The 21,747-nt window shown below is 36.9% G+C and overlaps 1 protein-coding gene across 1 annotated transcript in view; it reads right to left on the bottom strand.

Moving 5' to 3' along the window:
* Positions 1-21,747, bottom strand: part of LOC120204566 (serine/threonine-protein kinase ATM-like) — a 91,788-nt gene that overhangs the window by 52,036 nt on the left and 18,005 nt on the right. Inside the window, 11 exon segments of the mRNA XM_039204626.1 lie at positions 2,225-2,386; positions 2,638-2,709; positions 2,820-2,857; positions 2,860-3,431; positions 5,453-5,640; positions 5,721-5,810; positions 5,901-6,056; positions 17,537-17,608; positions 18,308-18,356; positions 19,704-19,774; positions 19,918-19,959. Of these exon segments, the coding sequence (XP_039060557.1) occupies positions 2,225-2,386; positions 2,638-2,709; positions 2,820-2,857; positions 2,860-3,431; positions 5,453-5,640; positions 5,721-5,810; positions 5,901-6,056; positions 17,537-17,608; positions 18,308-18,356; positions 19,704-19,774; positions 19,918-19,959 (1,512 nt within the window).

Genomic DNA, 21,747 nt, shown 5'->3' with positions numbered 1-21,747 from the left:
CTGAGAACCAACATTCCTAATTGGAGCCAAACGCCTCCCACTAACAGCAAGAGACGTGTTGCACATCTTTCGAAATTGCACTATCAACTCTAGCATCACACACTTCCAAACCTGAGCCCACTAGCTTCCTTCAAAATATTAAAATCAGCACTCCTTTGGCCAACTGAACCGAGCGTAGCTTCCCCATTACTGTTTTTCGGGTTATCACAAAACAACAGCTTATGCCCATGCACATTAGTCCCCACTTGCGCCCCCTAGCTACCTCCAAAGAATTAAAAGTGCCGCTCAACTGGCAATCAGACCCATGCGCAGCTGTACCGTAACGGACTGTCGGGGACACAATTTCCACAGCCCTTACCTCATCGAAACATGGACCATTTCCTACATCCTCGGCACCTGAACCACACATACCACCACCAGAATGCGTGCCTTCAAAACACGCTCGAGTTTCTAGCTGAACTTCCTTAATATTAGTGGAATCAAGATTAACTCCAGAAATCGTTCCAGCATCTACCACCAACTCGGAAGGCTTAAACGGCGAGACACCACAAAGCTCCCCCTCCGTGGGCAACGGGGCTGCTACTGACGTTTCCAACATAGACGAATCAATCCAGACGGAATCTGGGCTAAAGCAAGGTTCAAACTCAGGAACAAAAACTGTAAAAGACTGTTCACCAACTTTCAAAACACAGGATTCTTCCAATCGATCTTTGCGGTTCGTAATGATCTGAAAACAGGCCCTATCAAATGAGCCAGGATTAACGGTTCCTTCGTCAATGGAGATAAGAGCTCCCCATTTTTCTGCTATGTTCCTGAAAGCTGAATGGCACCACACAAACGGAGGGATCCCTTTACACGATAACCATGCCCGTCGACTGCTACACTGAAAGTTTTCCGACCACAAATCCACTTTGACAAAGCATTTATTCAACGCTCCAATCTGATTTTTTAGAGTATAGTCTCTACTCTCTTCATCTTCAAATATAATCAAAATAGCTAAACCACTTAACCTCATAATTTTCGGGACTAATATGCCTTCCTTGTGCATAATAGCAGCTAGCTCTTTCATTTTTAAAAATTTTCTACTCCAACCAACCAAACAATCTCTAAGAGTAATGAGCTTATCCTCGTCAACTACACCAATAATTGGCGCCTCTTTGACATCTGCTTCACTGCTCTTGACCACAGCTGAATTTGAACCAGAATACTTTTTCCTCCAGAAAACATCACGAGGTTGAAATCTCGCCATGAACACTCTAACCTTTTTATCTTGAATCCAAGATCTATCGGCACAGAGGATAGCCCTCCTCGCGTCCTCCACTCTAGAAAATCGGACAAAACCGAATCGACCACCTCGCCATATTTATCGAACAATAACCTAAGACCTTGATAATGAAGACAATCTGGAATATTGAAAATAATAATTGTAGCACAATTCTTCCCTCCAGATCTTCTCAACTGACTCGCCATTAAAGGATTCGAAAGTGATAAAGAAAGAAAATTTTGAGCAGAGGATGGTGAGAAAATGTTGACCCATGAAACCCGTAAAATGTTGATTTCCCTTTTTAAGAAGAGGATGGTGAGAAAATTTTCAAAATTCAGTAAATTTTCATTTTCTAGGGTTTCTCATCATCTATATTTTTTCAGCAGAAACCAACCACCGTCTTCATGCATCAAATGACAGTTATTGCTAGACTTGTCAAAATAGAGGTGGTAGTATGTGAAGCAGGGCTGAGTGAGTCATTTCCGGTTTCAACTTACAATTAGTTTCAGGCTGTTAAGGTTTCAATTTGGAATGGCTTTTACATTTACTGATCTCCTAGCAAAGAGGAATCACATTCATGTCCACCTCGGTCTTGATTTTAGGTTGACATAGTTCAAGATCAGTTTGGTTTAAAAACAATTTAAGATATTTGAAACTCAACAATATACGAGCTCCTTCCGCTGATTAAGAAGCTTCTCTACGAGCTCCATTAATCATGAAGGGGGTTTTTAACGATGCCTTCAACTCTTATAAAAAAAATATACAAGGTTGAATAACCATGTATTAATCAATCAAAGAAGAGAACTGCGGCACATTTGACCCAAATCCAAAAAGAATGCATTATTCAAATTGTGGATGTAATGTTTGAGGCAAAACTAGAAATTCACCTCAAAGCCCAATCTCTTCCCCTCAATCATTCAATTTTCTTTTATCAAATTACACAATAAAATTCTAAAATACCTGTTTAGCTTCTCTTTCTTCGGAATATACGGCACCATGTTTATCCTTTTCAAAGTTCAAAGATAGAAGAGTATCAAGCAAACAACCAATAGCAGCTAGAACGTTAAAACTATCAAGCTTCTGACTAAGTTGCACTTCGATCCTGTTATGTATTAAGTTGATCTAGAGTAAGAAAAAAAAAGTTAGAACAAAGGACAAGATAAAAATAAAAAAGGAAAGAAAGACCCTACTAAAAATGCATGAGCATTAAACAGGCTTCTATTGTCTCTGTTGCAAATGCTTTTACAGGAAATCATTATTAATTATACATAATCATCTACCTTGTAGCTTGACGGTTATGAAGGGGTTCTAACGAAGCCTTTTTCTTATCAAAAAAAAATTATACAAAATCATCAGATAAACATTTTTCATACCAGATCTGTCATCTTTGAAGAATATAACGAGTGGAGATGCCGACAAATATTGTACAAAATAATGTCATACACCTGAATGCATTGGAAAGTGAAACTATAATTAAAGCGAGAGAAAACCAGTTAAATTGCAGGTAACACGGGAAGAAAAACATGCGGAACAATACTACTAAACTCTTGCATACCTTCAAGTCAAGTTCTTTTTCCATGAGGTTCAATAGACATCCCATGTTTTATCACGCACAACCGAGAAAAAACTTGAGATTAGTGACACCATTCCCAACTTCCACTTCACTGAAGAGGAAGATCCACCAGAAAGAGTTTTTCCACTACATATCTGAATATTTACATCTTTTCCATCCTCATTTAGATCGAAGAAATCCATGTCCATGAACCTACTTTTATTGCTCTCCACATTGGTTGAGATTTGTATAGAAGACTCAGATCCAGAAGAATCTGCCAGTATCTCAGACTGAAGGTTAGTTACACTTTCAGTATATTCATCATACAGTGTAGCAAATTCCTTCAGAAGACTCTTTAGGGATTGCTTTACAGCATCATCAAGTACAACATCCAGCGCATCTCCGTCTCTCCTTTGTGTGAAAAGAGGCCCAAGAACAAAGCTTTTAAATGAAACAACAATAGCACATTTTTGGTTCAAGCTGGATGTAGGTCCTAAAATTCCAAGTGATCTGGAGTCACTTTTGTTTTCTTGAATAACATTAACAGCATAATTCAGTAATTTCAACAAAAATTGACCCAATTTTGAGAGAAATGAGGAAGCTTCTTCTCTTTTCCTGGCATAAACAATCCATTTAAAGCAATTAGTAAAAGAGTATAAGATGAAAGGAATAAATGATGACAAAAGATAAGTAGTTCATGAAAAAAAAAACTAAGTTTAGACCATTGAACTGCAAATAAAAATATAAAGAGAAAAAGGAAAAAAACTTGTAAAGGAGAAGGAAATGGCATAGTCAAGACATGCTATAATCAGTCTGGTTAAATACCATTTAAATATTGTTTCTGTTTTACAAACAAAACATGTCTCTGCAACCATAAAATCTACACTTTAACAGAGAGAGCCCAAACAAGCGAACGCCTTCCATGGAGAAACCATAGAATGCCATAGTCAAAACAGGCTATAATCAGTCTAGTTAAATACCATTTAAATATTGTTTTTGTTTTACAAACAAAAACATGTCTCTGCAGCCATAAAATCTACACTTTAACAGAGAGAAAGCCCAAACAAGTGAAAGCCTTCCATGGAGAAAACATAGAATGGGAACAAGAAAATTGATTAGAACTTAACGAAATAATTCACTCAAAGGACGAACTTACCGACAATAGTGGCTAGCATCAGAGTATTAACTCACCTAGCAACTTTCTCAATAGAATAAATGCTAAAACAAATTGGTCATCTCCATAATAGACAATGTCAAATAAAATTGTTCAGAGGAGAAGAGACAAGATTCATAAAAGTTTGCCACTTAAGTAAAAAATAAGATTATGCCGAAGTTCAACATAGTGGAAAATCGCTTAGTTGTTCAGATATTAAAATTTATATGCATAGGGATCAAAGATAAAAAAAATTATTGGCCATATATGTATGGAAGTTTCAAGATTTTGGGGCCTTCTCATTGGTGAAACTGAATACTAGTCGCAGGAAAACTAGGTGACATATTTTTACAGTGATAGGATGCAAACTCAAGTTTTTTGGCACAATGATAGGGCGAGCTTCAATTATTTTGAGGAATGCGTTCAGGAATCCGAGATCTAAGAAGGGCTTAATTCAAAGGATGAAGTAGTGGTGAGCCTATAGAGAACATTGTTTAATAAAGAATGAGGTCAATTAAAGAAATAAAATAAACTGGATGGGTTATAACAATCAAGGCAACCATGCCCTCAAGGAAACAACTTTTAATTTCATTAATCATTAGCCAACCAAATGAAAACAAAAGATTGGGAATTAAAGAAGCTCTTGAACAACTCCTTGATTTGCAAGTACTTAGACTTTACATACGATTTAATACTTTTAGGAACTCCTAGAAACACTGAACAAAGTTAAAAAGATACCTTTCAAGGTTTTAGTTATGTCCCTCCTACAAAGTAATTTAAACTGCATAGGAGTGTTGCTGTAAAACATGTTAGTAGAATTGTGTAGAATTGTGAATTGTAAAGCGGATGAATTAACTAAGATAGGAATTGGGTGAATTTCTGGTTTTAGGTTCATATAGATTATACTGTCTGCTGTTGTTCACTATTATGTACTGGTTATAATGTACTGGTTTGTTCGTTAGTAATAAAATTTTGAGGCACTCTTTTCCTCCTTCCAATGACCGCCGAGCTACCCTAGGGTTCTTGACGGTTATGAAGGGTTTTTTTAACGAGGCCTCCCTTTCTAATCAAAAAAAACAAAAAGATTGCATTGATGAGTTGTAATCTCTTGAAACTTGAAAGGTCCAACTCCATGCAAGCTTGTCAGGCTACCATGGACTTAGGACAGTCCACCATATCTATTGTACTTAAACATTGTTTTGACATAGCACAGTCCACTATATATGTCGTGCTAAAAATTGATTATTAATTAAAAATATAAAGGAATGCAAGTTTGAACCTGCGTCTAGGTCAAAAAGGCCTTTGGTATCATGCAAAGGAATCACAGGACCTAAAGGCTTATGATACAAGAGAAAGACCAAGAATAGGTTTTAAGTTTCTTCAAGATAGCATATAATAAGTAATTCCCCATTCATGGATGCACCGCGAACATATATAAAAATGCAAAGCTGATGAAGACAAGTTTTAAGAAGATAATACAAACCTAGTTATATATAATCCACATATTAAATTGCACAGTAGACCACATATGAAGAAGATATCAGACAACGGCTTCTTTTCAACCTTGAGATCTGCTAGAAGCCCTAAAATAAGGGTCTCCATTTCTTGCATCAGTGGTTCTCTCAACTGTCGAGGAAGACATAAACTTTGCTGGAACTGATAGGGGGAAACCTGAAATTTTATAAAAATTAACAATAATAAATATATAAAATTGAATACAAAGAATACTTTTAATAATAACAGCCCATCACCTGAATCTTTGAATCCGAATCAATTTTTGCAAGAACTTCAATAGAACATTCAAAATTTTCAAGCTGCTTTTCATGATCATATTCATCAATCTATAGACACAATCCAAATTCAAATTATCAGAAAAAACAACATATAGTCTGAGATTCAGACATCAAGCCACAACAAGAAATGTCAACCACCTTGATCCAATCATCTGCAAACTTGGTAGCTTCCACAAAAGACGGTAACAAGTGAATTTCTTTGTAACACTGAGTAAAGGGTTCACACCCAGCACAAAGTGCATAAACTGCTGCTGGTAACAATAATACCATGCGTTCATTTAGTAAGGAAGGTTCCTGCATTCCGTAAATAAAGAAAAATTGAGAGTTAAAATAGATAGCCTATTCTGCTGCAAATGAATAGCTTAAAAGGTGACAAACTAACCACAAGTAGGGATATATGATTATATACTCATTCTCAACAGTAAACATCCAAGAAAAGGCACAAGCCACAAGTTCCACTATAACAAACTTCTCCGTTCAAAATTTCTAGCAATCGTGGATTTTTTTTTTTTATAGGAATAAGGCCTCATTAAAAAAACCCTTCATAACTATTAAGTTTTGTAGAACTCCATATTCATTGGAAGGGGGAAAAGAGTGCCCAGAATTTTATTGCCAAACATTAGAAATACAACCAAAACCAAACATAAACAATACAAAGACACCCATTTCAACAACCCACCACCCCCTTACTCACCGATACAAAAACCTGTCCTCACACTATCCTATTCCTGATTTAGCTAAACAATCAGCTTCCCCATTAATACATCTGTTAACATGCCTAGTTATAACATTAAAATGCAGCACAGTCTTCTGAATAACTCTGACCAAATCAACATAGCGAACCGGGAAAAGATCCGGGTTGTTGATCCACTTCAAAGCAAGAGAGGAATCACTCTCTAAAATCAGAATCCCCTTATCCCTCCAAACTGAATCAAAAAACAATTCTAACCCTGCTTGGATCGCTAAAATCTCTGCAAGTATCAGAGGGCATGGTCCTGTCGCTCTTGAGAAGGAACCCAACCTCCTATTATCATCATCCCTTAGGACTCCTCCAATACCACTGCATCTCCAGTCAAAATTAACAGCCCCATCAACATTCATCTTAAAAAACCCCGAAAGGGGAGGACACCACTTTGTCTTAAACAAACCAAGCTTAGAAAGGGAACGATGCACATCCGCCAAGGTTAAGTCACCCACAAGGCTGTCTACATGTATAGATTTTTTTCAAACCGAATTGCAGCTCAAGATTTTTTTTTTGATAGGAATGGCAGGCCTCGTTAAAACCCCCTTCATGATTAATGGAACATAAAGTGCTCCTTAATCAGCGGAAGGAGGGAAAGAGTGCCTTATAATTCATTAAAACGCATAAATTACATAATACTTAGGGAACAGTCATATAGACTCCCTATACACACCAACCCCTAGCTTAAAAAAACAAACCCAAACATAACCAAAAGACTTTAAAGCTAGCCAATACCAGCCTTTGCTAAGGCATCAGCCTCAACATTTGCTGACCTAGCAACCCACCTAATAATGCCTCCCAAACCTCTTAACTTAGTAACAATTTCGTTCACAAGGTCTACATATACATTGGGACATCTATCATAGTTCTTGATCCAGTCCACTGCAATTTTACTATCAGTTTCAACAATCAAGCGATCCTCAAACTGTTGCTGGATTGAAGCAAAGAAAAACAAACCCTTCTTAATTGCCATTAGTTCTATCAAAATGGGAGGACCCGGACCAGAAGCCTCTTGAAAAGAACCAACCACCGAGCCATTCTCCACTCTTAGAATTCCCCCAACTCCACTTTTCCTCCAAGCTGCAGTAACAGCTGCATCCACATTCAACTTTATATAGCCCTTTGGAGGCCGAGTCCAGGCCTTAATTTTAATGACTGAAGATCTAGAATTAGCGCAACAATCCCCAAGCGAAGGATCACAAATAAGACAGCCCATTAGAATAGACGTCTCCTTATAGACAGCTAAGAACCATGCAGCCAGCCGATATCTTGCCATAAAGAAAAGATCAGTCTGATCTAAACTCCCCTTATCAAACACAATCGCATTCCTACATTTCCAGATTGTCCAAAACACCACTCCCGGAATGAAAGACCAAATTATAGAACTAGGCACCAAATCTCCCCAAGCTAACAAAAAACTTTTAGCATCAGCTTGTAAGACTGAACAAACTCCCCAAAATCTCAAAAAATTATTCCAAACAGACCACGCGACCGAGCAAGTAAAAAATAAATGAGAAGAAGATTCATCCACCTTCTTACATAATGGACAAACAACATCAACAATTGCTGAAACTCCTCTCTTCTGTAATTCAAGTTTAACTGGCAACCTTTGATACACGACCTGCCACATGAAGATCTCCACTCTAGGAGGCACCAAACCCCTCCAAATGTGCTTCATCCAAAAAGAATCTGCTGTCAAAACAGGACAGCAAGACTTCAAACACAACTTAACAGAAAAAATTCCTTGCCCATTCCCTCTCCAAACCATACCATCTGACATCTCATTATTTAGTGTGAAATTATGGATAACATCCATTAACTCAGCAAACTGATCCAATTCCCAATCACTTAAATTCCTTCTCAATTGAATATGCCAAACCCAAACTGATGACCGAAACTCCCCAAACTCATTAAGCTTCCGATTTTTGTTTATCGACAGAGCAAACAATCTTTGGAAAACCACTTTAAGAGGGACATCAAGCGCCCAACTATCAAACCAAAATCTGATACTCCCACCATTCCCCATCCTAACATTAAACAAACTTCGAAACCTAGTTCCAAATTGAACTTGAGCACCGTTCGAGTAACAAACTTGTAATTGAACTTTAAAGATAGATAATTTGCATAACCTAAAAAGGATCCAATGGAAGCAGGAAAGTTGACCTGCAACAATAAATACATTACAAGAAAAAGAGGCCTATGGGAATCCTCAAAAATTCAGCCTATTATGCCGGAAATGGCTTCAGGTAGGTGAAACAAAACATAAAATCACTTGCCTAAATAAACTAAAGAAAGTCATACACAGTAATGGAAAATGACCAAGGATGTTATTGTTTCCATTTCCAAATGGCAAGATGTTTCAAAGGTGAGAGACTCAGCCACATGAAATCAAGAAATTTAACTTTAAAGCGACTTCAGATCAAAGAATTGTATTTCTACTAACTCCTAAAATTGGAGAGTCTCATAATCAAGACTCAACATTTCTAGGAATCACTGCTACCACAATTAAACTAGAATTAATCTTGATTGCCAACAACCAAAAAGAAAAATGGCTCTCCTTGTCTCATTAGGGGTGCGTTTGGTTCACGGAATGTAAGATTGCCAGTGGGAATAAAAGATTACCAAGGAATAGGATTACTGGGAATATTGTATTTTGTGTTTGGTTGGTTTAGCAGGAATGTAAGATTATCATGTTTGGTTAAAGGAATAAAAGATTATTGGAATGTATATTTGACCAAATTGTCTTATTATATATTTGTTTTTTAACAAGTTGGAAAATATTTATATATTTTCTTTAAAAAATTTAAATTCATAAAATTTATATAATTTTTTTACAAAATTGAAAATATAAAAAGGTTTAATGAAATGGTAAAATTTTATTTTAACCCTTGAATTTATTATAAAATTTTAATTATAGACTTTTTTTGTAAATCTAAAATAGTTTAAGGATAAATTTGTAATTTAACCTTCGTAGAATTTTTATTATTCAATGACAGAAGAATGATATTTTTGGGGAAAAAAATTAAGGACATTTTAGTCCAAAACACCGATAATCCAACAATACCTAAGAGAATGGAAGTAATGACATTCCCGGTAATATACCCCAAAAAATCTACTATTGGTAATAAAACATTACCGGGAATGACATTCCCGGCCAACCAAACGGGGGAATGTGGATTTCATTCCCATGGGAATCACACATTCCCCGAACCAAACGGCCCCTAGATGGAAATATAATAGAAAGGGAGAATGTAATTTGATTCATTGGATGGAATAAAGGGGAATATTATTAAGATGTTAGATCGATTATGATGTTAACGAATATGGAATAGACAAATAAGAATAGTTCTTCCCTTCAATTTAATACTAACATTTTACTTACAAAAATTAAAATTATCATATAACTAGTAATAAACATTATAAGTTTAATTATTTTTGAAAGAAATAGGAGGCCTCATTAAAACCCTTCATAACCATCAAGCTACGAGGATAACTTGACGGACATTGGAAGGAGGAAAAGAGTATCTCAATATTTTATTCCTGAAATACCAAGTACATCAATAGTTCATTACAACCATACACAACCAAAAGATTTCATCAAAAAGAAACCACAATAATCTGCCAACTTATCTAAAACCTTCTCCCTAATTTAGGACTACTTTTCCATTCTATACAACAACCTAAACTTCCTATAAATAACAATTTAGTCTGCTAAACTTCATATAGTTGCCCAATTCCTGATTTTGCCAGCTCGTCAGCCATCCAATTACAACATCTCTGAATGTGCCTTGGATTTACACTTTTATTCACCACTAATGCAAGAATTTCGTTAACCAAGGATTCAAACAAAGCTGAGCAAGAACCATGATTTTTAATCCACTCCAAAGCCTTCAAACAATCTGAATCCAAAATCAATCTTTCTTTAGAACCCCACTCCCTCTCAAAGAAAAAACTTAATCTAGTTTTAATTGCCAGCAATTCAGCCAAAATAGGATGTCCAGGCCCCACTTTTTCTGAGCAAGATCCCAACAACTTACCATTCGAATCATGAATAAGACCACCAATACCCCCTCTAAGCCACTCCTTCTCCACTGCTCCGTCAACATTAATCTTCAAAAAGCCCGATGGAGGAGGGGACCAAGCCGATGAAACTGATATCGCCTTCTTAGCTTTCCAATTCATATCCGCCAAAGATAAGTCACTCACTAAGCCATCAAATTGCATACTCGCATAAGGAAATTTCGCCACAAACCATGAAACCAATCCAAATCTAATGAGAAATGACAATTGAACCGAGTCAAAACAACTTTTCTTGAAGGCTATTTCATTCCTACACTTCCACATTGACCACATTATCGCACCTGAAATTAACGACCAAATGAAAGAATAACAAACTAGCTCCATCCGAGCCATAATAAGATCAGTCGGATTACATGGAAGCACTGCTATTACTTTCCAAAAACGCAAAAAGGAACACCACTTACCCCACACAAACTTACATGATACCATCAGATGCGAAACAATTTCATGTTCGAGATGACAAAGCGGGCACAAAACATCTTCCAAGGCTTTTTTTATAAGAAGAGGCCTCGTTAAAAACCCCTTCATAACCGTTAACCTACAAGGTAACTTAACGGCATTGGAAGGAGGAAAAGAGTGCCCAAATTTTATTAATAGAAACATAGAGTACATCCTACGAAAACCCCCCTAGATTACAACCTTTCTCAGATACTTACACCTTTCTTTAGGAAAGAAAACTAACACTCCAAAGTCTTGGATCCCTGAGGAAGTCGATGATCGTGTTTTGTTCTCTTCGGACCTCGTAGGAGAATTCTCTGTCAGGATCATCGATGTCTTCCTCAACTTTAAATTGCCCAGACGAAGATGTTGCAATGGAAGTTGCAAACGTAGAAAGGGTTTCACTCCTGAAGACTGCCAAAAGTGATGAGAATTTGAGTAACAAATTTGGAGAGGATGATCTTATTAAAAGCGGGTCTGTCGGTGATAGGTTAGGAATGTCTCATTCCCCTTGTTCAGAATCAGGGTTTCTTTCAAATGAGGCTTTGGATCAATCAAAATTAAATATAGTGGAGCTTCTAGTTAATAAATCAGTTGACCCTACTGATGGAGCTTCCCCTAGAGCATCGGAAGATGTTCTTATGTTAGGTCTCTCCACTTCTAATGGTCTATCCGGTGACGCAATACAATTAAAGGAAGATAGCAGTGCACCCTCTCCCTGGGAAATTCAGGAATAATCGTGTGAAGAAATGCAAGCAAAAGAAAAGAGTTTTGAATTAATTTCCAAGGACAGATTGATTGATGGAAACGAAGTGTGGTTTGTTTCATTGAAGATATCTTTAAGAGCTGAATTTTTTGGTGGCTTTGGATCGTGATTGTTTTTGTGGAGTTCCCTTCAGAGGCGGTTGTTTTCTTTTTTATGGTTGCAATTGTTTTTATGTTATGTCATTAAGTTTTGGGTTGTTTTTCTTTTGCTAGAAGTATTTCTTAAGTATAGGGTGATTGTCTCTGGGTTTTTATGGTTGAGATGGTGAGACTTTTAGGTGGTTCTGGTTTTTTGTAATGGTGTATAACCCCGTTTGAGGGTATTACGTGTCTTCTATGTACTGGTGTTTTATTTAATGAAATATGAGGTACTATTTTCTTCTTTCCAATGTTCGTTAATATAATTGTTAGTATGTGGATGAATAGAAGGGAGTTTTTTATGAGACCTCCAACTTTTATCAAAACAAAATCTTCAAAGAACTTCAAGATATCTTCCTTTAGTGAAGGCCAAATTTTTTTTAAAAACCCATGTTCAAACCATCTGGACTTGGCGCCTTATTGCTATCTGACGAAATAATAGCCTCCCAAACTTCCTCCTCTAAAAACTTTCTTTCCAACAATGAGCATTGGTTCTCGGATAAGTACTTGAAAGGCAAATCAAAATTCAACACCTCTAAAGTTGGCTTCAAATTGTAATTTTTCTTGAAAACCCACAGACACTAGTTTTTATCTCACTCTGATTCGAAATAACCTTACCATTCACTTTCAATATCTTCAGGCCATTTATTCTTCCCCTATTTAAAGCGCACTTATGGAAATATCGAGAATTCTGATCTCCGTCTTGAATCCATTTCACTTGAGATTTTTTAAACCAAATATGTTCCTCTTTTTTGTACATTGACCAGCTTCTTTTAGCAAACTCCGATTTAACGACCAGCTTCTTATGAAGTACTTATCATGAAAGGTCTCCACTCTCGGGGGTGCCATCCAAATCCAGACCTGCTTCGTCCAAGCAGAATATATATATGTTGTCATTCATACAATAACCTTCACATACCCTCCCCATTCCCTGCCATATGCATCCATCAATTTCCTCCTCATTGCTATGAAAATTATGAAGCAAGGAATTTAGCTTTAACCATTGCACTACCTCCCAATCAGCAAGGTTTCTTCTCAAAGGGATGTTCCAACACCATCCCGATTGATTTCTGCATCTAAAGTCAGCAATCATTCCCTCCTTATTAACTGATAATGCAAACAATCTCGGAAATTGCACTTTAAGAGGGTAACCACCCAACCAATTATCAAACCAGAACCTTAAAGATTCACCATTCCCAACCTGAAATCTTAAATGATTTTGAAAACACTACCCAAAAACATCCTCCTCACAATTGTTCAGAATCCCTTTCCAAATCCAAGATGCTCTGTTTGATGCCGTAAATTCAATCCGAATACCTCTCGGATCTACATTGTACTTGCTGCACACCAATCTTTTCCACCAAGTGTCCCTTTCTATCGCAAGTTTCCAAGCCCATTTCCCCAGGAATGCTCTATTTAGAAGGTTCAAATGTAAAATACCAAGGCCTCCTAAAAAAATTAGGTTGGCACACGATAGACCAAATTCACCCAATGAATCTTCTTTTTCTCTTCCAACCCTCCCCACAAAAACTTGGCCATAATCGAATTTAGCTTCTTTAAGACAAGGGTTGGTATTCTGAAAATTGACAGAAAATATATGGGCAAGGAAATAAGTACTGATTTTACTAACACAACTCTCTCGGCTAATGACAAGGATGCCGCTATCCACCCGGCTAATTTTTTGTAAAATCTTTGAACAACCGACTCCCAAAGTACTGTTGAATTCTTCTTCGCACCAAGAGGCAGCCCCAGATACTCAGTTGGAAACTCCCCCGCTGCACAACCGAGTTCATCTGCCCATTCCTTCATAACAATCTCCTCCATATTAATTCCAACAATTATGCTCTTCCCCAAATTCAATTGCAGACCCGACATTAACTCAAAAATTCGTAGCACTCTACTTATATTCTTCAGTTAACCCATAGAGGCATTGCAGAAAATTAACAGATCATCCGCAAACTGTAGATGAGATAGCATGAAAGAATTCCCTTCCTTCCCAATTTTGAAACCGTAGAAAAAACCCAAATTTACTACCTTAGACAACATCAAATTTAGTAATTCCCTGACCAGATTGAATAACAAAGGGGACAAAGAACACCCTTGCCGAAGCCCTCTAGCGATCCTAAACTCTTCTGTCGGTGATCAGTTGACTAGAATAGAAATGGATGCTGACGAAATGCACTTGAATATCCATGAACACCACCTGCTTCCGAATCTCGTCTTCTCCATGATCTTTAGCAAAAGGCCCCACTCGACAGAGTCATACGCCCTCCTAAAATCCACTTTAAAAGCCACCCCTCTTAGTCCTTTTTTCCTCCAATGATCTATTCATTCATTTTCCAAGAAAGAAAAGTCCATAATCTGCCTACCCAGGATGAAAGCAAACTATGATGGCCCAACTACATCAGCAATACACCCTTTCAATCTCCTAGCAAGAACCTTTGATAACATTTTATTAAGAACCCCCACAAGGCTAATCGGCCTATAATCATCCAAGCATTTCGGGCTTGACTTCTTAGGAACGAGCGTAATAAAGGAATGATTTATTCCATTCTCCAAATCTTTCCCCCCCAAAGAAATCGTTGAAAAATCTCATTATCTCGGCCTATAATTTGGACCGAAATTTCTTGAAGAAGCCCATACTTAAAACATCAGGACCCGACGCTTTGTTGCTATTCGTCTAAGCAATAGCCTCCCATACCTCCTCTAAGAAAGGCCTTTCCAAAAGTGACCTATGTTCTAAAATCCAGGAAAAATTTAAATCCATCAAATCCACATCTAGGGTGTTCTTCTGATTATAGGCAGCTTTGAAATAGTCTCGGACTGTTTTCTTTATCTGCTTCGGGTTCGAAACCATTTTGTATTCTAGTCTTAAATACTTAATTGCGTTAATTCTACCTCTATTCGCATCACTTCGATGAAAAAATCTCGAGTTTTTATCGCCACCTTTAATCCATTTAACCCGAGATTTTTGAAACCAAATTTGCTCCTCCTTTCGATACCAATCCCACAAATCCCTTCTAGCTTTCATAAGTTCTTCCCTTGAAAATGCCACAGACCCCTGCTGTAATGCCACCTCCATCCTATGAATCTTCTTTTCAATCTCCAGAATCGACCCTGACGTCTTTGAGTATTCATTATTCGACCACCCCTTTATTGACTTTTTAAAATTTTTGAGAAAGCCCATAACACCGTTTCTCCTTCTCCCCTTCTTTGTCTTCGCTATCTCCTTCTCCATCATTTCTTGAAAACCTTCTTCTTCTAGCAAATAATTGAAGAATCTAAAGGGCTTTGGACCCCAATCCTGTCCCAATCTAATAGAAATTTACAGATGTGATATTTAACAGAATAGCATAATTTCAAACTAAATTTTGAGGGTCTTTTACCGGAGGTTGAGATTGATATTTATGTAAATTATTGGAGTTGGATCACTTGATTCTCTTGATGTCATTATTGGAGAATGTAGGTCTCTCGGATTCGGTGGAAGATTTTCTGGCATGGTCGGGGAAGGGAGATGGATTGTTCACTGCTAAAGCTTGCAGGTTGACCCTTTCTTCCAACTCAGGGGGTAATTTCATGTGGAAAAGGTTTGTTTGGTCAGGTTTGGCTCCTCCTAGGGTCGAAACTTTTCTTTGGCAGGTTGCTCATCAAAGATTGGCAGTTAGAACGTAGTTGATTAGAAGAGTTCTTTTGGAGGAGGTCTTTTGTCCTTTTTGTGCCAAACAGGAGGAAACAGTTCAACATTTGTTCATATCGTGTTTGCTTGCATGGGACATATAGAGTAAGTTCTGGAGGTTATGGGGAGTCTCGTCTGTGTTGCCTAAAGATCCAGTCTCTTTGCTGTGTTCTTGGTCGGACTTAAGGCCTAAGTCAATTATATGGAGCCTTATTCCGGGGGTAGTTCTATGGTCATTATGGAAGGCAAGAAACTCCGTGGTTTTTGAAGATTGGAAACTGGACAGATATACTCTTTTCTTCATATGCAGATTCAGATTGGTTAAATGGTTCCTAGCCAAGTACCCGAATGTTTCCATCCAGGTTGACTCTCTTGTAGGGGATCCTACACTTGCAGATAAGCATCAGAGTAGTGACCATAAAAGGATGAAGGTGCAGGGATGGAGTCCTCCTCCACTTCATTTTTTTAAAGTTAATGTTGATGGGGCAGTTAGTGGGGATGGGCTGCTGGGGGGTATTGGGGGCATTTTAAGAGACTCGGATAGTAAAATTCTAGGGTCTTTCTCGCACGTTGTTGGTCCAGGACCCCCCCCACTCGCTGAGCTGAAAGCCATTGAGAAAGGCATTGATTTCTTCCTTTCGACGGATTGGGCTTTGGAAGGAAGGTTAATTATAGAAAGTGATTGTAAGTCAGTGGTGGATTGGATTTTGTTGCCGACTTCATCTCCTCGTTTTCTTAGTTCGTTGGTTCAAAAAATTGCTTCCATAATCTTGGAGAGGGAAATCATTATTAGACATATCCCGAGGAGTTGCAATTGTGAGGCTGATTCTCTAGCTAAACAGGGGATTGGATGAATATTATTGAGGGTCATAAAGGTTTTCTAGCAGGTTCTTGGTCTATTAAGGCTGAAGGGGCTGGGAAAGTTTTGTTATTGTTTAAGGAAGGTTTGGTCGGTTAGGGAGTTTTGTTTAAATATTATGTAATTTTTATGGCTTTGTCAGTGTATCTTGGTTGTATTGTATGTAATGAGTCACTGATCAATAAAATCCTAAGGCACTCCTTTCCTCCCTCCAATGATTAAGGAATTTTCCCAAGAATTCCTTTAATCAAGAAGGGGGTTTTTAATGAGGCCTGTAATTTCTATCAAAAAAAAAAGATATTTATGTAAGTTATGTATTTACAGACGTTATATTTACCAGAATAGCATAATTTTAAACTAAATTTTGAGGGTCTTTTACCGGAGGTTGAGATTGATATTTCCAGGTTTCATTTTTCTTTTCTGCTAATATTTACACTTAGCTTAAAATCTTTCATTGCATCAGTCATGCTTCAATATTTTCATCTATATGTAGAAGAACATTGGTGCAATTGCTTGAGAAATGAAGGAAAATCTGGAAAATAAACAGTAGAAAGAGAGAGAGAAAAATAATATAACAAAAAATACATAAAATATGCAAGGGTAAATTTGTCCTAACAGTCTTTCCTATTCCTTGCCACCGGGAGATCTCATAATGCTATTCCTTTTGACTGAACTTGCATTACCGTTCAACACAGAATAAGGAATGGAACAGCAATTCCTCATAATTGTGAGGCTGACAAGCTAGCAAAAGAGAGGATCGGGTGATTTTTTTGTCTGTTTCAGTTGGTATTTGTTTCTGAGCCTAGAAGCTAGAGGAGTGTGTGAGGTCTTATGTTGTATGTAAAAGTGTTTTTAAGTCTTATGTAACTTGGCTGTCATTAATAAATTGAGGTACTCTTTTCCTCCTTCCGCTAGACGGGTAAGGTCCACTAAGAAGGGGGTTTTTAATGAGACCTCCTATTCCTATCAAAAAAAAAAGTTCTACCTTCTATGCTAACTCAAAGGAGCAACGACTAGCATCAAATATCATGCCAAATAAAGGACAGCAGTGGTATAGGAATCAAGAGCAAACATACATTCCAGCTAAGAGAGCCCAAAGTTGCTCTTAGAAGATACTTCCGTAGATGTAAAATGTCCCTAATGTCGCCCTGAAAAAATCAAATAGCCAAAATAATACAATAAAATTATTAGACTTGTCAAGGATTTATTCAAATTTCCCTTCATTAATATCCCAACACCCATTCCTATCGTGTGCACACAAAAAAAAACTGATGCCAGCTTGAATTTGAAATAAAAAGATGATTAATTCTAGTTTATTCAACCAAATTGACAAGATTCTTATACTTGTGTGTTTCTTTTCAAAAGAGAGATTTAGATAAATTATTATATCTAGAATTTTAAGGAAAAACAGAAAACTCCATGCTTACAATTGAAAATAATACAATAAATTTTTAGACTTAATAACTTGTCAAGGATTTATTCAAATTTCCCTTCATTAACCAACACCCATTCCTATCGTGTGCACACAAAAAAAAAACTGATGCCGGCTTGAACTTGAAATAAAAAGGTGATTAATTATATTTTATTCAACCAAATTGACAAGATTCTTGTACTTGTTTCTTTTCTTCTTCTTTTTTTGAGAAAAATATGGGAGGCCTTGTATACTTGTTTCTTTTCAAAAGAGAGATTTAGATAAAATATCATATCTAGAATTTTAAGGAAAAACAGAAAACTCCATGCTTACAATTGAAAATAACACATAAATCCGCCTATCATTACATAGAGACAGTGAAAGCAATTGAGAGGCACCGATTCCAGATTCAATAGGAACCAGTTTGAGGACTAACCTGAGATCCCTTCCGAGAAAAATAACATGCAATGAAGTACAGAGTACACCTGAAAAGATATCAATTGCAGGCAGTTATTTACAACCAGAGCAGTAGAAAAAAGTTGCAATTGAAACTATATATAGACAAATAAGCATACATGTTAACTATATCCATTTTCCAGTTGAAATTCAATATTAAATTCCTCCCATTCGAAATTACCTTTATAGCCAAAAAAATGAAGTTTACGTGCCAACCATGTAAATTTTATTTAACTTGTACCCCCCCTCCGGTATATCTTCTTTAAATAATACTATATGTTATGGAAGAACTTTAGTGTTACAATCGTACCAAATTGTAACAATTGTATGTTTCAGATTAACAGTAGAACTTATCAAAGGGAATTCCAGACCCCAGACTTATTAGAGAGAATCTTAAATCTTGAAAAAATACTTGATTTTATTTCCTCCAAATTGGCCTCTCAAATAGAGGTTATATAGTTCAAATAAGACTTAATAAATCAAATCTCCAACTACGGAAAGACTTCTAATGACATAAGATACTCATAAATATGATCCTAGAAAGTGACTGTAAATCTGCTGTAGACTGGATTCTGCTGCCTAATTCTGTTCCTAGTTTCTTCAGTTCACTTGTTGAGGATATTGTGTCCTTAGTTCATGAGAGGGCGATTATTATTCGATGGATTCCTAGGGGATGTAATTGGGAAGCAGATAAATTAGCTAAGGATGGGATTGGTTGATTGTAAGGGTATTTTTATAGGGTGTTTTAAGATTATAGTTTTATTCTGATGCCCTAATTGTATTGGTATAATTTATTGTAATAGTTTCTCTATTCAATAAACTAAGGCACTCTTTTCCTCCTTCCGATAGTTACTCTTTCCAAGAACTAACTAAGAGGGAGGTTTTTAATGAGGCCTATTATTCCTATCAAAAAAAATAATTAAATAAATGACACAATTAATGTTCCTCTCCTTCCTCGACTTCACACGTAAAAATAACAGACACAATTAATGTTCCTCTCCTTCCTCGACTCCACACGTAATATTATCCCTTTCCCAGGGACAGAACTTGTCCTCAAGCTCAAAGTCAGGATAAACATGGAGAAATGCCCCTTCCATTAGTAATAGCCAACTAAGGAAAGACTTCTAATGACAAAATATTCATATATAAGATCTAATATTTTTCCCAATAAAATACTAATAAACCGATCCTAGTAATAGTTAAGTAATCGACGCAAATAGTGTTCCTCTCCTTCCTTGATTTCACACGTAATATTTAGCAAAGAAAATCAGTTAAGAAAGCTTTTTTAAAACACATTGAGCTAGAACTTATTTACCTTTTCATTAAAGCCTCTTAATGAAAAATATTTTCATCAGGTTAAAAGTAAGGGAACTTACAATGAAGGAGTCTCTTTAAATAATCGAAGATCCCATGCATCATGAGGCACAACATATGTGATTGACAAATCCTAAAGTCAAAATCATGTGGAAACCAAATAAGAACATTTAAATAAGGAGCGAATCCAAGAGTAATTTGGGACATTATAATTAAATAAAAATACAACAGCCTATTACTAACTAGTAGGTCATTGGTCGGTAGAATAACACTCACATTTGAAATAATGCTTCCAAGGAGCGCCAGTGCAGCATCCACCTGCATGAATACACAAATTAATATCCAAGCAGAAGCTTAAAAAGCAAGTAAATCACAAATAAAAATGTTTGATAAAGATACCAACTTGGTACATAAACCTTACAGAGCTTTGAGGGGGGAAATAAATAAGTATACCCAAACACATTCTCAGCCTTCCAACACGCAATTTAATTTTGAAATTAAAGGATTTGATGGCCTTTTAGCTTAAAAAAAGCAATTGGAAATGGCGGATATATAAATTCAACATAATTCTACTTCAAAACACCTAGGAAACTAAACAAGACCAGAACGTAGTGAAAACCCCAAAAAGTACACATAGCTATTTCAGTGTAAAACAAGTTCTCCAACTAGTTCTAAAGGCCGAATAAACCAATCACTAAATAAATGGTGACAGTTTCAAATTAGAAGGATAATTTAGATTATGGTATTATGAAGACACATCATGTAGCTAATAATTACATTGTAGAGTTTAGAACTTTTATAGAATTTCATATACAGGTTTTTTTTTTATAGAAATGGGAGACCTCATTGAAAAAACCCCTTCATAACCTATGAAATATCACTATTTCATAGGACATAGGAAGGAGGAAAAGAGTGTCTCAAAATTTTATTGAAAATCAAAGATATTACAATATAGGTAACAACAATCATCCTACTGCTACCACTTTCATAACAATACAATACCCCCCAAAACTACCTCCTCTTGCCTACACACAACCCCACTCATCCAAATCCCTCTTTCGCCAATTTATCAGCCTCCCAATTAGTCCCTCTGGAAATATGCCTAACCACCACATCCCAATCCCTAATTAACAGTAAATCCCATTCAACATAAGACTCAAAGAATTAGGACACCTACCTTGGTTATTTATCCAATTAACCACAGCTAGGCAATCACATTCTAAAATTAGTCTCCCTTTGCTACCCCAAATAGAATCAATAAAAAGCTTCAAACCGCTTATAATTGCTAACATTTCAACAGTTGTAGGAGGACCCTAACCAACTGCCTCGGAGAAAGACTCCAACAGAAAACCCCCCGAGTCTTTGAGAATACCGCCAATACCCCCTTTTAACCAATCACTAGTGACAGCACCATCCACGCTCAATTTGAAGAATCCCGCTGAAGGCGGAACCCATACAGATCGAGATAACACCATACTCCTCTGTCTGCCACACTGATCCGTAACATATGGGTCCCCAATTAAACAATCAAAGACTAAGAGAAATTTTTATGTTTAGCATAAAACCAGGCCACCAGTCTGTATCTTGCAAGGAAGAAGAGATTAAGCTAATCCTTAGACCCCCCTCAAAAACTAACTGATACTTGTATTTCCATATAGACCACAACACTGCTCCAAGAATAAATTTCCAGATTTCAGACTTCGAAGCCAGCCCCCACCAAGCCTGAAGAAATAAGGTAGGAACAAAATGAATAGGGGATTGAACATTCCAAAATCGCAAAAACCTGCACCACAGCTCCCAAGACACAGAACAAGTGAAAAACAAATGCGAAACCGACTCTGGAAACAACCCGCATAAAGGACATTGATTGTCCACAATACCAGGAACCTTCCTATTCAACAACTCACTTGACCGCCAACTTTTGAAACACAACTTGCCAAAGGAAGGATTCCGCCCTAGGAGGGACTAGACCACTCCACACCATAGTAACCCAGTTCTAACCAGTCCCCAACACCTTGTACCTGCCCTTAAGACAAGACCTCACCGAGAAAACACCATCACCACACCCTTTCCACAACAAACAATTATCTCTTCTCTAATCAATAC

The sequence above is a fragment of the Hibiscus syriacus genome, unplaced genomic scaffold, assembly GCF_006381635.1.
Source record: "Hibiscus syriacus cultivar Baekdansim isolate YM2019G1 unplaced genomic scaffold, ASM638163v2 tig00011079_pilon, whole genome shotgun sequence".
Classification (NCBI taxonomy): Eukaryota; Viridiplantae; Streptophyta; class Magnoliopsida; order Malvales; family Malvaceae; genus Hibiscus; species Hibiscus syriacus.
Note: the sequence above shows the minus strand (reverse complement) of the source record. Positions and strands in the feature narration are given on the sequence as shown.